Here is a 15,416-nt window from a genome sequence, read left to right as displayed (position 1 = left end):
TGAGGTTCAACAAGGACAAGTGCAGAGTCCTGTACTTAGGACAGAAGAATCCCATGCACTGCTATAGAAGAGTGAGGGGGGATTTGATAGCAGCATTCAAATGCCTGAAGGGGGATACCAAAGAGGCTGGAGCTAGGCTGTTCTCAGTGGTGGCAGATGACAGAATGAGGAACAATGGTCTTAAGTTGCAGTGCGGGAGGTCGAAGTTGGATATTGGGAAAAACTATTTCACTAGGAGGGTGGTGAAGCACTGGAATGGGATACCTAGGGAGGTGGTGGAATCTACATCCTTCGAGGTTTTTAAGGCGCAGCTTGACAAAGCCCTGGCTGGGTTGATTTAGTTGGGGGTTGGTCCTGCTTTGAGCTGGGGGTTGTACTAGATGACCTCCTGAGGTCTCTTCCAACCCTAATCTTCTATGAGTGTGACCGCCACAGAGCACACACAAATTGCGCATTTAACTTTATACACTCAAGTGCCTTATTTGAATGCATAATTGCAATAACTACCTGCACAAATGTAGTGCAGACTCCCATGCATGTGCCTCAATGGGACTTGACATGGATGCAAAAACTAACACTAGCACACTTTGATACAGGATCAGAGTTATAATGAGGGTATTATTGATAGCAGCTCCCAGTGATCTTGATTCTGGTGTCAGACTGGTTTTTACACCAGTGTAAATCTTTTGATTTCAGAGGCGTTACCCTGATTTTTGAAGTTGGATAGTAAACTACATTTGAAATTTTCTGTCATAGATTCCTCTCTCACCCCCCTCCAATACTCTAGGAAATATACTTTATGGCAACTGCCTTTTCCTAGGATCTCAAGCCCAAATGGCACCTAATGATCTCTCTCGAAGAAGCAGATGTTAACATTTTTGACACATGCTCCTTCATTGTCAGCCTTTCAACATTTGTTGCCTAATCCCATTGGTATGAATTTTATACAGATTAGCTTTCCTGGATGCTAATTTGTGTGTTCTCTCAACCTAAACAGAAAGGATATAGTCCACAGGTCACATTTATTAGCAGCAGCATGGCTCCTGAGGTGCCCATTTCCTTCATTTCACATCTCTAAATCGATGGGAGGGGTAAAGAATTAACCATGTTCCTTTTGAGAGGAAGAGAGCAGTCAATGAAAGGATTGATGCAGAAGGAATTACTTCAAAATATTTTCTCGTTAATTTATGTTAACCCTTAGAAGTAAGTGCTGTAATATTGCTGCAGAAGATGGGTTAAAGTTATTTTCAAAAGGAAACCCTATTTAACTCTTTGAAATCAGCGATACCCCAGATAGCCATCATCTGAGCACTAGCTAATTTCCAAGGTTTTAATTTCTCCATTAATCAGTGACAGGGAGGAGTGAGGCTTTCTAGCTCTTGGAGACAGGGATGAGGCAAATCTCGTACCTGTGGGGCCACCAGACTGGCCCCATCCCTGGCCCCATACCCAGACTGGCCCCATATACTGTTTCCCATCTCCACTTGCTGGCAGTTCCTAACCCATCCCTTGTGTCAGGAATCAGCCAGGGAAGACAACAGAGCTGAAGAGCAGGTCAGAAGTGGGGATGAACAACATGGAAGAACAAGGTGATAGCAGGAGTGAGGTAGGGAGGAGGTGTCCGGTTCCTGTTGTGTGCGAGATCAAAACAGTAATACGTTCTTCAGTTAAGGAACCTTTGACATGAGCTGGGGGCTGATGCCATCTGTAAGGCCTACGGTGCATAATTCTATGATTTTGGGGGACTCCTTTATATTCTACTGAGGCTACTTAGTGTTTCCAGTTACATTCAGGAAAAAATAAATTGCAAACAAAACCTTTTTTCATAATTTTAACAGCCATTACTGCTTTCCAAGGACAACCAGAATTCACATTAAGAGTCGTTTAGAATCATGTCCCTTCTGGGCTCTTAGTACTCAATGCTAATATAATAGGGTGTTGGGTGATGTTGATTGTCCTCTGGACACGCACTGAACAGTCCCATGATATTGTGCACAACGTTGTTTTCTCTGTTTATGTGCTGTGCCCTTCCCCAACTCTCTCCTTTCATTATAGTGCTGACAGTATGAGGTTGTTGCTGCCCCTTCAGCTAGTTGGGCTGTCAAGTTAGGCTTAACAGCAACACCAGGGGGGCTGCCAGCACGGCTTAGCACTGAAGCGGTTCATGTATAGAAGAGGGGAGTCTGATGCCCATTTCTGAACATTTAAACAAATATTTGTAAGGAAAACAGCTGCACCTTCAGTGGAGCTTGAACGCCCCACATGTATGCGAAGTGGTGCAGCTTAAAACCCTCATGCCAGCACCATGGTGCTACTTAGAGTTGCCAGGTGTCCAGTTTTCGACCAGAATGCCCGTTTCAAAAGAGACCCTGGTGGCTCCAGTCAGCACCACTGACCGGGCTGTTAAAAGTCCGGTCAGTGGCGCAGCAGAGCTAAGGCAGGCTCCCTGCAACTCTTGGAAGCAGCGGCATGCCCCCCCCACACCAGCTCCTACACGTAGGGGCAGCCAGGGGGCTTCATGCGCTGCCCTCGCCCCAAGCACCGATTCCACAGCCCCCATGGGAGCTACGAGGGCAGCGCCTGTGGACGAGGCAGCGCACAGACCGTGTGGCTGCGCCTCCACGTTGAAGCCGGAGGCGGGACATGCCACTGCTTCCGGGAGCTGCTTGACGTAAGCGCCACCTGGAGCCTGCACCCCGACCCCCTCTCGTGCCTCAGCCCTGATCCCCCTCCCACCTTCTGAACCCCTCAGTCCCAGCCCGGAGCTCCCTCCCACACCCTGAACCCCTCATTTCTGGCCCCACCCCGGAACCCACAGCTCCAGCCCAGAGCCCATACCCCCCTCCCACTCCCCTGCTTCAGCCTGGAGCCCCCTCCCACACTCTGAAGCCCTCAGCTCCACGCCCCCAGCCTGGAGCACCCTCCTATACCCCAAACCCCTCATCCCCATCCCAGAGTCTGCACACCCAGCTGGAGCCCTCACCCCCCCCCCACACCCCCTAACCACCTGCCCCAGCCCGGAACCCCCTCCTGCCCCACAAATCCCTCATCCCTGGCCCTACCCCAAAGCCTGCACCCTCCGCCTGATCCCTTACCCCCTCCCGCACCCCAACCCCCCTGAGCCAGCCCGGTGAAAATGAGCAAGTGAGTGAGGGTGTGGAGAGTGAGTGACAGAGGGAGTGGGGGGATGGAGTGAGTGGGGGGTGGGGGCCTCAGCAAAGGGGCGGGACATGGGCAGGGCTTCAGAGGAGGGGCGGGGCAAGGGTGTTCGGTTTTGTCTGAGTAGATACTTGGCAACCCTATGGCTACTGTGATTCCTCCCTCTGTGAGACAGCAAACGTAGAAGGGCATGCTCAGCCCTGTATGGCAGAGGGCAGCTCCTGCCTACCATTGAAGGAGTAGATTAGATATTCCCAATGCCATGAGGGTGCGGATTCCCAAGGTGCAAGTGTCAGATGCAATATGTGACAAAGGCCCAATAGGAGGGACACCAAAAGATTTCTTCTTGCTAGAACCTTTAAATGGTTTCTGAGTCATTTCTTTAGTATATGGGACTTTTTATTAGCTTGATGATGTTTTCTCTCCATTGTAAAGAATTTTTAACACTAAAAGGTACAGGCCATCAAATGTGCGGAACGTGGGTGTCTTGGGGAGTAAAATGAATGACAGCCCTCCAGAGGAGGGACACTTGAGACTGAGAGGTATGTTGAGAGCGCTAGTACAATGGCCCCAGGAGAATAGATACTACCAATTTATGTAAATATATTACAAATAAATTAACATGTCAGATAAAGCCCTCAAGATATATAAAGAAACCTTATTCAAGAACGCCTGGTTGCCAGAATGAATTTCTCGGGCAAATCCTCTAGAACAGTAGCATCTGTTCATTACTGAAATACTGACAAAGATAACACAAATGCCCTTGGGAGGACAGGCTGCACTATAAAACTGCTGCTAACCGTAATCAGTTAGGGTTATATTAGCAAATTTCTGGAATTTCTGCAAGGGAATCCCATTTGGCCTGCTGCTATTTTGGCCAACTGCAGAAAATCATTGCTTCTAATGGGGGAAACCATGCAACTCTGATAGTAAAACAAACAAAATAAACTCAGAGAAGATTAAGTTTGCATGCTTCAATGTTCAAAAGAAAAGAAATGACAAATATAGGGTTGCACATGCAGCCACAACTCATATAACTCTGTCCCGCTGTGCGGAGGTATTATGATGCAGTCTCATACAATCACATACTCTTGCTCAAATGATACACTATCAGTTATTTACTTTAAAAAAGAACTTGATTGCACCTGGAGCAGTGGTTTCCAGGGCCCCTTATGAGGGATTCACCCCCTCTCTTAAAATTATTCAGGCTGGATGCTATGCTGTATGTTTCAGCATACTTTTCAGGAACAAAGTATAAATATTTCTATCACAATGACTTTTAATGCTGTATTAGGCCCCCAATCCTGCAATGAGCTCTGCATGACTTCTAAAGTTGGACAGTTTTAAATCAGCAGGTCAGCATAACTTATATCCAAAAGTTTTAAGGGAGCTCGGTGGACCAATAATACTGATTATCAGTAAGTCTTGGAACAACAGGGAAGTTCCAGAAGACTGGAAGAACACTAATGTTGTGCAAATATTTAAAAATGGCAAATGGAATGAGCCAGGTAATTATAGGCTTGTGTCTCAGGGTGCTCACTCCCCTTGGACAGTGCCTCCTACTGGCTGCTCTGGGAATAGTTCTCTTCTAGGTCCGACACCTCCCCTTGCAGTCGCTCCACCTGTCCTCTCTTTCACTCTGTGGCCCCTTTCTCGCACCGAGAGCTGCAGGTTTCCTTTTTTCCCTCTGGCCAGGTCACTGTTTGGTTTCCCCTTCTGGACCTGCTGCCCTGGCACTACCACTTCATCGGTAGGGGAACCTGGGCCTGCCCACTACTCCGGGTTCTAGCCCAGGGACCATGTGACATGCAGTCAAGGTCTGCTCAGTCCCCAACCTCACTGTTCTTTTCCTGGGCTGCTTCCTATCCACCTCCCAAAGGCTTTCTTCTCACCCCTTCTCTCTGAGTATGCCCTTCCCTCAGAGTCAGTGTGGTCTCTTTCCCTGGGTTCCCTCCTTCCCTCTCTTATGCACAGAGGGTGGCTGCAGACTTCCTCACTGCCACCATTTCTCTTTCCAGCTTCCTGGCTTTATATTAACCCAGCTACTCCTGCTCAGCTGAGCTCCACCTTCCAATCAGGGGTTGCTTGTCCAGCCTAAGCCCCTCACATGTGGCCTGTCTCTCTAATTGGCCCTTTCTCAGCTCTGGTGTGGGGTGAACATCCCATCACAGTCTGCCAGTCTGACATCAATCCCAGACAAGATAATGGAGCAGTTGATATGGGACTTGATTAATAAAGAATTAAAGGAGGGTACTATAATTAATGCCATTCAACATGGATTTATGGAAAATAGATTCTGTCAAACTAACTTGATAGCTTTTTGATGTGATAATAAGTTTGATAACGGTAATAGTGTTGATGTAATATATTTAGCCTTCTTCAAGGCATTTAATTTGGTACTGCCTGACATTTTGATTAAAAAAACTAGAAAGATATAAAATTAACATGGCACACATTAAATGGATGGCTAACTGAGGTCTCAAAATGTAACTGTAAACAGTCATTGAACAGGTGTGTTTTTAGTGGGGGTCCTTCAGGGATTGGTTCTTGGCTGTATGCTATTCAACATTTTATTAATGACCTGGAAGAAAACATAAAATCATCACTGATAAAGTTTGCAGATGAACAAAAATTGGGGGTGTGGTTAATAATGAAGAGGATAGGTCACTGGTTCAAAATTATCTGGATTGCTTAGTAAGCAATATGCATTTTAATATGGCTAAATGTAAATGTATACACATCTTGAAACAAGGAATGTAGGATACTTACAGTAGGAGGGACTCTATCCTGGGAAGCAGTGACTCTGAAAAAAGATCTGGGGGTCATGGATAATCAGCTGAACATGAGCTCCCAGCGTGATGCTGCGCCCAAAAGGGCTAACGCAATGCTTGGCTGCATAAATGGGAATCTCAAGTGAGACTAGAGAGGTTATTTTACAGCCGTATTTAGCACTGGTGTGACTGCTGCTAGAATACTGTGTCCAGTTCTGGTGTCCACAATACAAGAAGGATTTTGATAAATTGGGAAGAGTTCAGAGAAGAGCTATGAGAACGATTAACATGCTGTGTAGTGATAGACACAAGGAGCTCAATCTATGTAGCATCATAAAGAGAAAGTTAAGGGGAGGCTGATTACAGTCTGTAAGTACCTACAAGGAGAACACGTATTTAACAATAGGCTCTTCAATCTAACAGACAAAAGTATAACACAATCCAGTGGCAGGAAGTTGAAGCTAGATGAAGTCAGACTGGAAATAAGGTGTTAACTTTTAACAGTGAGGGTAAGTAACCACTGGGATAACTTACCAACGGTCGTGGTGAAGTCTCCAATTTTTAAAACAAGATTGCATGTTTTTCTAAAAGATCTGCTCTAGGAATTATTTTGGGGAAGTTCCAAATCTGTGTTACATCAGATGATCACAGTGGTCCCTTCTGCCTGGGAACCTATGAAATCTATAAATGGATCCACATGGAGCTTATTGAAGGCTCTAGGACTAAGTTTGTTTTCCAAGTGGTGCTACCTCCCTTCTTGGTCATCTTTATGAGAAAGCTGTTTTGTTCAAAAGGTAAAACGAATAGAGTCCCCTCTGCAAACACATGCACCCCGGCACATGGGTTTATGACAGCCTAAAGAGGAAAGTTACTACAAGATCCTCTTGTTATAATATTGGTAGCATGACACCGACCATAGCCCTATCTGTTACTTGTGGATTTTTACATGTATCATTAATTTTTGTTTTTAATCAATGAGTAATCTTACAATGGTCAACTGGAATCTTTGTGTAAGTCAGTATTAGGTAACCATGAGTGTATTTTTCATCGCTGAAGTACAGAGAGCCCGTCTGATCAAAAAGGGAGGGTGTTGTTATAGTAGAAGAATAATGTGTGTTCAGTTCTCATTGCATCTTGTACAACAGTTTTTTTATAAGAGTTTAAGGGATGATTTATGAATAGTGAATGTTCACAATATTGCCACTGGCAAATTGTTTAATGTATTTTTTTATAAAATCCAGAGGCTGTAAATATGTCTGTATGAACTGGAATCACTGTAGAATGTGTTATAAAGTAGTTTATCAAATTAGACATTAAGAGTGAAATCCTGGCTTCATTGACAACGATGACAAAAGTCTCACTGACTTCAGTAGTGCCAGGATTTCATCTCGGGACTTTTGTTCATATTAAAAATGCCCATAGGGAAATTCCATAATGAGCTTTGTTCTATGCAAATGGTGTACATAGTTACACTTTGATCTTAAGCTGAAAGCCATTTTGTTTTAGCGCTACAGTAATTTACCAGATGAATGTCTCTTGCTACATGTTTCAATATGTAAAATGGATTAACCTGTGAATAACTTTTATGTAACATTTTTCTGTAGATCAGCAATTCAGAAGCTGGGAGCAGAAGTATTTGAAAAGGTTTACAGCTATCTCAAGAAAGCAAGACAGCAGAATGCAAGTGAAGACGAGATCCGGGAATGTCTGGAGAAAGTGGTTTCTAGAGCAAGCGACTGTTTTGAAGTGGATCAGCTTCTCTACTTTGAGGATCAGCTGCTTGCCTTAGCTCCAGTGTAAAATGTACATCAGAAATGGACAACACTGGAGATATGTGAAAATGCTGAGCTACACCCTTACAGGCCAGCAAACAAGTACTGTATTATTGGGGGTCAGAAAGGTGTCCATCATGGTGACAATCTTTTTTCCCCATTTGTTTTATTGCATCAAGAAGTGTATTCCCTTAGGTCCAGATTTTTCACCCACGGGTTGTTCCCATTGACTTTAATGGTGCATGATCAGGGTCCCAGTGAGGTCAGTGGGAGTTTTGCCATTGATTTCTATAGTAGCAAGAGTGGGCTTTGATCCAGCAAGACATTAAGCACATACTTAAATGCTTTGCTGGATTTTGCCTTGGACAGCAGTATGTATATATGAGTGTGTTTGTGTGTTTATATACACATATGTGTGTATATATGGTTACTCAATTATCAGAAATCACACATTAGTTATTGCTCTGTTGAAGGCCTGTATTTCACCTGAGTGCCCTTTGAAAGAGCCATGCAAAAGAGAGAGAGAGAGAGCGAGAGAGAGAGAGACATGAAGCCCGACCTGAAGCCTGCTGAAATCCATGAAAATATTTCCATGAACTTCTGTGGGTTTTGGATCAGGCCCATAGTATACAACTAGAAAAATAAATCCATTTTAGCTTGTTCACAGATCTTGTTAACTTTTTATCTCCATATTTATGTTGCCTGTTCTAAAAGCACAACACTTGTAGTTATATCAAATACCCCTCACCACGCTCATCATAACACCTTACCTTCTCTTCCTAACATTTTCCCTTTTCGTTCTGCATGCTGATCACCTTCACCGCTACTTGTTAAACTCTAAACACGGAATAAATGCCACACTGTACAACAGGTTCTCATATGAGCCTTGGGCCAAATTCACTTTAGACTCCCAGCCCCCATCGGACTCCTCACATGGCCTGTTCATGTGCAGCACACTGCAATCCTTTAAATGTACTCAGGCGGGGAGTGGGCAACAGTGGCCTTCAAAATCATTGCAATTTGATCTTAGGCAGGCCATTATGGCTGGGAGGTGCAGCTACTTAGCACCTCTGGAAAGAAGGTCACCCACTAACTTCTCTATGCCTCAACTTGCCAATCTGTAAAATGGGAATAATGATACTTCTTCTGGTGTGTGGCTTCTGATGGCATAAACAATGAATTAGGTGTTGGTATCTATCTCAGTGATTGTAATAACTGGTGTGGTAACACACTTTTATCCATGCCAAGCAAAGTGTTGTGTATGATCATAGTCCAGCTTATATCAGAGGCAGTTGATAGCACTCTCAGAAAAGAGCAAGCTGGTTTTCGGAAAGGGCGTGGATGCAGAGAGCAGATCTTCACTCTACGAAACATAATAGAACGGTACTTAGAATGGCAATGGCAACTCTACATAAATTTCATTGACTTTGAGAAGGCTTTTGATAGCATTCACAGGAGCAGTCTATGGCACATTCTGTGGGCATGTGGAATTCCTTTTGGTATAATCAACGTCATCAAACGCTTCTGTTTCAACTTTACATGTAGGGTTGATTACAGTGAGCTCAGTTTTGAAGTCAAAACAGGAGTACGTCAGGGGTGTGTCATGTCTGCAATCCTCTTCAGCATTGCCATCGACTGGGTAAAGCGGCTTACAACAGAAGACATGTCAAGAGGCATTAAATGGACACTCTTCTCATCCCTTGAAGACCTGGGCTTCGCAGATGATCTCGCTCTTCTATCACATACCCAACAACATATACAAGAAAAAACAACACAACTCAACGCATTCAGCCAGCAAATTGGACTGAAAATCAACTGAAATAAGACAGATATCATGACCTTTAATATTGCCTTACCATCACCAGTACAGATAGAGAATTATGTTCTCATCAATGTAGAAACATTCACATACTTGGGCACCACCATTAGCTAGGTCGGTGGAACAAGCCAGGACATCCAGAAAAAAAAAACAATAAAGCCAGGAACACCTTCAGGAGCTTAAATACAGTCTGGAAATCATCAAAATACAACACCAAAACCAAATTCAAGATTTATCAGAGCTGTGTACTTTCAATACTACTTTATAGTGCAGAATGCTGGGGAATGAGAAAGTATGACATGTCCAAACTGTCTTCATTCCATACAACCTGACTTAGAAAAATCTCCATATCTTTTGGCCCAGAACAATCTCAAGCCAAGATCTATTGACACAGTGCAGCCAAGAGGATCTGAGCACCATCATTGCCAGGAGGCGTTGGAGATGGATCAGTCATGTGCTTTGGATGAAAACTGATTCCATCACCAGAATAGCAATAAGATGGACACCTGAAGGCAAGCAAAAATGAGGCCGCTTGAAAACAACATGGTGAAGAGCTGTGGAAGCCGAGCTGAAAAACCTGGGGCACAGCTGGGAACCACTAAAAGACTTGCCAGAAACAGACAGGAGTGGAGGAGCTTCGTCACTACCCTAAACACCAGAGGCGTAATGGGAACATGCTGATGATCTATCTATCTCTATCATGGCAGCAGCATCCAGAGACATCAAAAGCATCTGTCCACCATCAAGAGGATCAAGTGGGCAGTCCATAAGCAGATGACACGCTGTTTTCTCTTGAGATCCCCAGGGGCAGGATGGGGAGCTCAAGAAGCTCCAGTGGTAAGATGCAAGTTAAATTGCCTGTGAGCACAACATATCTTGTAACGAGGAAGGATCTTTTGGCTCATATGGTTGTTCTGAGGGGCATATGAGTGCTCATCCAGAGAGACTATGGGACATAGATCTGAGTTGTCTATCTGCTAAGAAATGCGCCAGCAATCCAAAATATATTCCCTCACCACCTGTTGCTGTTCCTTAGAAAGGTCGCGTCTGATATATTGTCTGAGAGGCTCAACTATTTTAGAGAAGGGGCATCTTGACTTTGGCTAGCATGTATGATGTGACTTTGAGATGAAATTGTAAAGTAAGCTGTCTTGATAGTTGGCTGTGTGCAGTAATGTGGCCAGGGTCCTGCCCTCACACCTAATCACGGCAGGAGCAATGTCAGACGAGACAGGAATGTTGGACACTGGAGTCGTCCGGGTTGCACCAGTGATGATGCAAAGGGCAGAGTGGATCATTGAGTCCAACTTTCCACAATGACTTCTGGACCTCATGCTGCCACACACTATTAAACAGCTGCAATAACTAGAGCTTTGGTAGATGTCCATAAGGTTGCAGTGCCAGCACCTCGCGAATTGCCACCAAGCCTGCAGAGAAGTGCAACGCTTGATTTTAGCACATCTTTTTGATGTGCTGTCGGAAGGACAGAGAGTAGTTATGCTTTATAATGATAGTGGCCTGCCTTTGTAAAGTGCTTTGAGATCCTTGGAAGGAAGGTGCTGTAGAAGTGAAGTATTATTAGTCCACTTTAGTATTAAAACAAACTGCAGAAACAAAGAATTTGCCCACATAGCGAAACAAGGTAAGGCATTATGATCCCTCCAGAGCAAGCCGATTAGAGTTTTTATTAAGAACACAGATCAGGGTGGAGGCTGACCTCCAGTGTGAACTTTCAAAGTAGGGGTCCAAAGTCCTGTTTCTCACTTGTGGTGATTAGTGACCATACACTGAAGTCGTGGCTCTAGGTCAGGACGGCTTGAAGGTCCTCTTACATTATCTAGCATGGTACATATGGCCCCCCTCGCCACAGTGGCTGGGCACCTGTTTCTGTTCCTGCACATCATTTCTATTAAACCTGTTAAAAGCTGAAGTACCCAAAGCACAGGCAGCAACTTTCCCCAGGATATGGGAGAAATGCCTGGGGCCTGCAAGAGCCAATTAGCTAGAAAAGCAACCAGTAAATAATTTATATATCGCAATATTCCTGGGGGGCATTCTGCGCCAAAAAATTAAAAATTATGCACCAAAAAATTAAAAATTCTGCTCCCAATATTTTAAAATTCTGCAAAATTCTGCCGATTTTATTTGTCAAAATAACACAACATAACCACACCAGTTTCAATTATTTTGGTAATTTGTTTCAAAATATCTGTCATCAAGCATGTCTGTAACAATACAAAAATTCCCCCAGTAGTAGAGAGTTAAAGAAACCCCTATGACAACCCAGTTCCTGTTTCTCTGCTCCTTTCCCCTCCCCAGAGCCCAGCTGGGGGGCCCCTGCAGCCAATATACCCAAATGCTCTCCTCCCCAGAGCCCAGCCATGGGTACCCCAGCCCAGACACCCACCCCCTCTCCCCCAGGAGCCCAGGGATCCAGAGGGAGAAACAGCCTGATGCTTGGTCCCAGGCTTATGTGGTGTTTCCTGCATGCTGCTGTCTCTTTCCCTCAGAACATGCTGGGAACTGCAGGTGCCAGGAACCCTCTAGCTCCCTCCCCCCAGCAGTGTCTTCTATGTGCAAGCTGGACTCTGCCACGTCCAGCAGCCCCTAGTGGTAGCTAGCAGCACTGCAGTCCATGACTGTGGGGGAAAGGAAATTCTGCGTGCACAACATTAATTTCTGCAAAATTCTGCATTGCGCAGGGGCGCAGAATTCTTCCAGGAGTAATAGCAAGAAGGAAGCCCAAGGAAGACAACCTTGCCTGCTGTACATATCTCCAACTCACTGTGGTCCAAAGTAAGTTACTCCAGCACCTTGAAAACAGACTCTGTAAGTAATAGATGGCTTTTATGAATGCTGAATATTGGAGTCATCAACTCTTTTAGAAAACAGGTTTTTCCAAGAGCAAGTGAAAAAGAACTGCATGTGGGTGTACCACGCCCTCTGGAGCAGTCAAGCACTTAGAAAATCATTAAGGGTCTAATCTTTGAAGTTTGGAAATCATGTTTTGTCCAGACCGTCAGTCCTCAGGCAAACAGTCCCACTCTGATGTGAAGAATTCTTGCTTGACGTACATTTAAAAGAGATCATAATGGCTTTTAAAGCTGTTTTGGTCATTTTCTTATCTCTGTGGGGGAAGTGTGCTCCAAGTCGCAGTTTGAGCTCTGAGGATCTCTTCACCTTCTCCTCCATCACAACCAACTCCCACCCTCACAGGCCCACGTCCATTATCGTCCTTCCAATGGTGAGTGGTAGGATACCCTATCTGAAAATCATGTTTTCTGCTAGTTTAGGACTAATAGGGATACAAGCAGTCCCATCCCTATGGGCTTCATGAGTTGCCTTCTCCTCTTGCCAAACACACACCAGACAGTTACTAAGATAACATTAACTGCATAGGTAACACGAATAGAAGGAAAACTCATGAGCAGAGAAAGTCCTATGAAATTAGTGGTGGAAAAAGGTGACTTGAATGTGAGTTCTGCTTCTGCACTCCTATTTCCACTAAATTTATGGTATCTACACCCAAGTCTAACAGTCTTAAATAAAGGAACAAAGAGAAATTTTTACCTACAAAACCTACTGTACTGTCATAGTTCTGTATGCACAGAGGAATCCGCTCCAGTTCCTTTATGGCTAAGGGCAGAGAGGAGAGCTGAATAAAACTGAGGTTCTCCAAAATGTAGTTTATTGAAGAGCCAAACCCACCCACCCTTTCCTTAGAACCTCTTTTTTGCTTAAGCAAACGTGCCTTGGCAGTAGACTGAGTAAGAGTGAGAGTGCTCATAAAACAGATGGCTAGAGGCTGTTGGCTTCTTAGCCTTCACCCACCATATAAGGATTTTAAATAGAGATGGAGGGTGGGAAATATCTTTAGGGACCCACATCCGCACTTTGGAATTTTATCAGATTTTTCTTTAATTTCCTCCTTGACTTATTGAATGTGTAGTTCTTGTGTTATTATCCAGACAAGGAGTCCTCTTTTTCCTCACAACTAGACATCGGCTTTGCTCTTTGATCTGTCCCAGCCCCACAGAAGTATCACTTGGAAGAATACCTCCTAGCAGGCAGTTCATGGGCAGCTCCCTTTCTCCAGGACTCAGTGGGACTAACAGCTCCAAGCTAGCTCCGCCCAATCAGGGAAACCAACCCCAAAAGTAAGAATCAGCAGATATGCTGGTAGGAGTGAAAGTCACAAGTCAGAGGTATTTTTGGAATGTTTCACCTATCTGTTGTAACTTGTCACTAACAAGAAATGTAAGCTCCTTAGGGCAGGGACTGTCTCATCAATACATGGTTCTATACTAGGCCTAGCACCATGGGTCCCTAGGTGCTGCTATAATATAAATAATATCATATGCATACAAAATATTGCACATATAAATTGCATGAAGAAATCTGAAGGCTAAGTTGAGGCCCCCTTTGAAAATTAGGCTCATAATATTTGTTTTACTTCTCTTGAATATCCAAAGTGCCTAGCCTGAAGATTTAGACACTTTCACAACACTAACAAAACTATTCTTATTAAATACAAGCTAAACCCTACATCCAGCAGTAAATCCCACCCCACATAAATAAACCAACCAGCCAACAACAAAAATATACCCTCCCCCTCCACAACCCCCCCTGCCCTCTGCAGATCTTATCGATACCCAGAATCTGAGCAACTAAAGGGCTTTGCAGTGCATCCTGAAGTTGAACAAATTCAGGCTGTTTCAGACCAAAGAGGTGAATGGTGATTTTAGGAGCTGCATTATATATAAACATATACCAGGAGGATTGACACTTTTAACATCCTAGAGTAGACGGACAGATGTCATATAATGGCAGGTAGAACTACCTTTGTCAAGTTTGGCTGATGAAGTGGTCTCCTGGTGCATTTGTTTCAAAGACACTGGTCTCAAATACAATGGTGTTAATTAAAACACAATGCTGATAAACTCTGTAGGCAGGTTATCAGTTCTATCATTCTTCCATAATTGAATCTAGTACAAAAGAGAAGTGGTCAGTTTTGAATGAACAAAAGATTTACTGAAAAATGGTCTTAGAGAAGTTTAGGGCCTCAGAAGTGCAAGAGAGAGAGAGAGAGAGAGAGAGAGAGAATGTACTATGCACAGTACTACAAACTGCATTGGGAAATGTACCAGCCTAGGTAGGCATTTAACTGGCTTCCACTCTCTACCATAAACAGGTCAATACATAATGGGGCATAATGCAGAGTTCTCTGCTATCTTAATAACATATTTATGGAACTAAAGAAATAGATCAAACCCATCACATCATCATCCTGAAAGCTATAAGACAACACTCAACAGGTCACTTTTTAAAAGTCTCTTCTCACAGTATCATGCCCTGTAAAAGACACGTGCTTCAATTTGCAACTTAGGTTTTAAACTAAGAAAGGATTATGTCCTTATCTCTTTTTAGCTGAAATCTATTGTTCTATTAAACATGTACACAGTCTCATTTCCAGCAAGATCCTCCTATTGATATTCATTAGTAGAAATCTAACAAGGATGGGGAAAAACTAGTAATACTGGTGCTACTTGGTAAAGAACAGACTAGCGGCTTTAAATGAATTGTGGAGACATTACAGGCTAGATCCATAAAGGGATTTAGGTGCCTAAGTGCCACTTTAGGCACCTAACGCCAAAAATTTAGAGCCCCCAAACACCTGCTCAGCTGCTGCTTAAATCTCTTGGTGCCTAAAGTCCCTAGGTGCATACGTTTCCACCAGTAAAGTCCTCAAAATTTCTGCTGGTGGGCATACACTAAACCCCCTAAATCCTGATGCAGCCTAACTGCTCAGTACCTCACTCACACATAAGCTCTGGCAGGATCCTCAAACTAGGCATTTCCCCCACCTATCTTGCCTGCAGGGCCTGAACTGATAGG

General features: G+C 44.0%; 1 protein-coding gene across 5 annotated transcripts in view; it reads left to right on the top strand.

Moving 5' to 3' along the window:
- The window catches only part of NEK11 (NIMA related kinase 11), a 165,052-nt gene extending 156,684 nt beyond the window's left edge, over window positions 1–8,368 (top strand). For 4 of the 5 annotated variants that reach the window (XM_043540837.1, XM_043540836.1, XM_007064332.4 and 1 more), the window contains exon 16: window positions 7,535–8,368. In XM_043540837.1, coding sequence (XP_043396772.1) covers window positions 7,535–7,730 — 196 coding nt within the window. In that variant the 3' untranslated portion in view covers window positions 7,731–8,368. The remainder of the gene's footprint in view (window positions 1–7,534) is intronic. The other variant, XM_043540839.1, reaches the window with a different exon arrangement.
- Window positions 8,369–15,416: the final 7,048 nt, after the last annotated feature.

Source organism: Chelonia mydas, chromosome 2 (assembly GCF_015237465.2).
Source record: "Chelonia mydas isolate rCheMyd1 chromosome 2, rCheMyd1.pri.v2, whole genome shotgun sequence".
Classification (NCBI taxonomy): domain Eukaryota; kingdom Metazoa; phylum Chordata; order Testudines; family Cheloniidae; genus Chelonia; species Chelonia mydas.
Note: the sequence above shows the minus strand (reverse complement) of the source record. Positions and strands in the feature narration are given on the sequence as shown.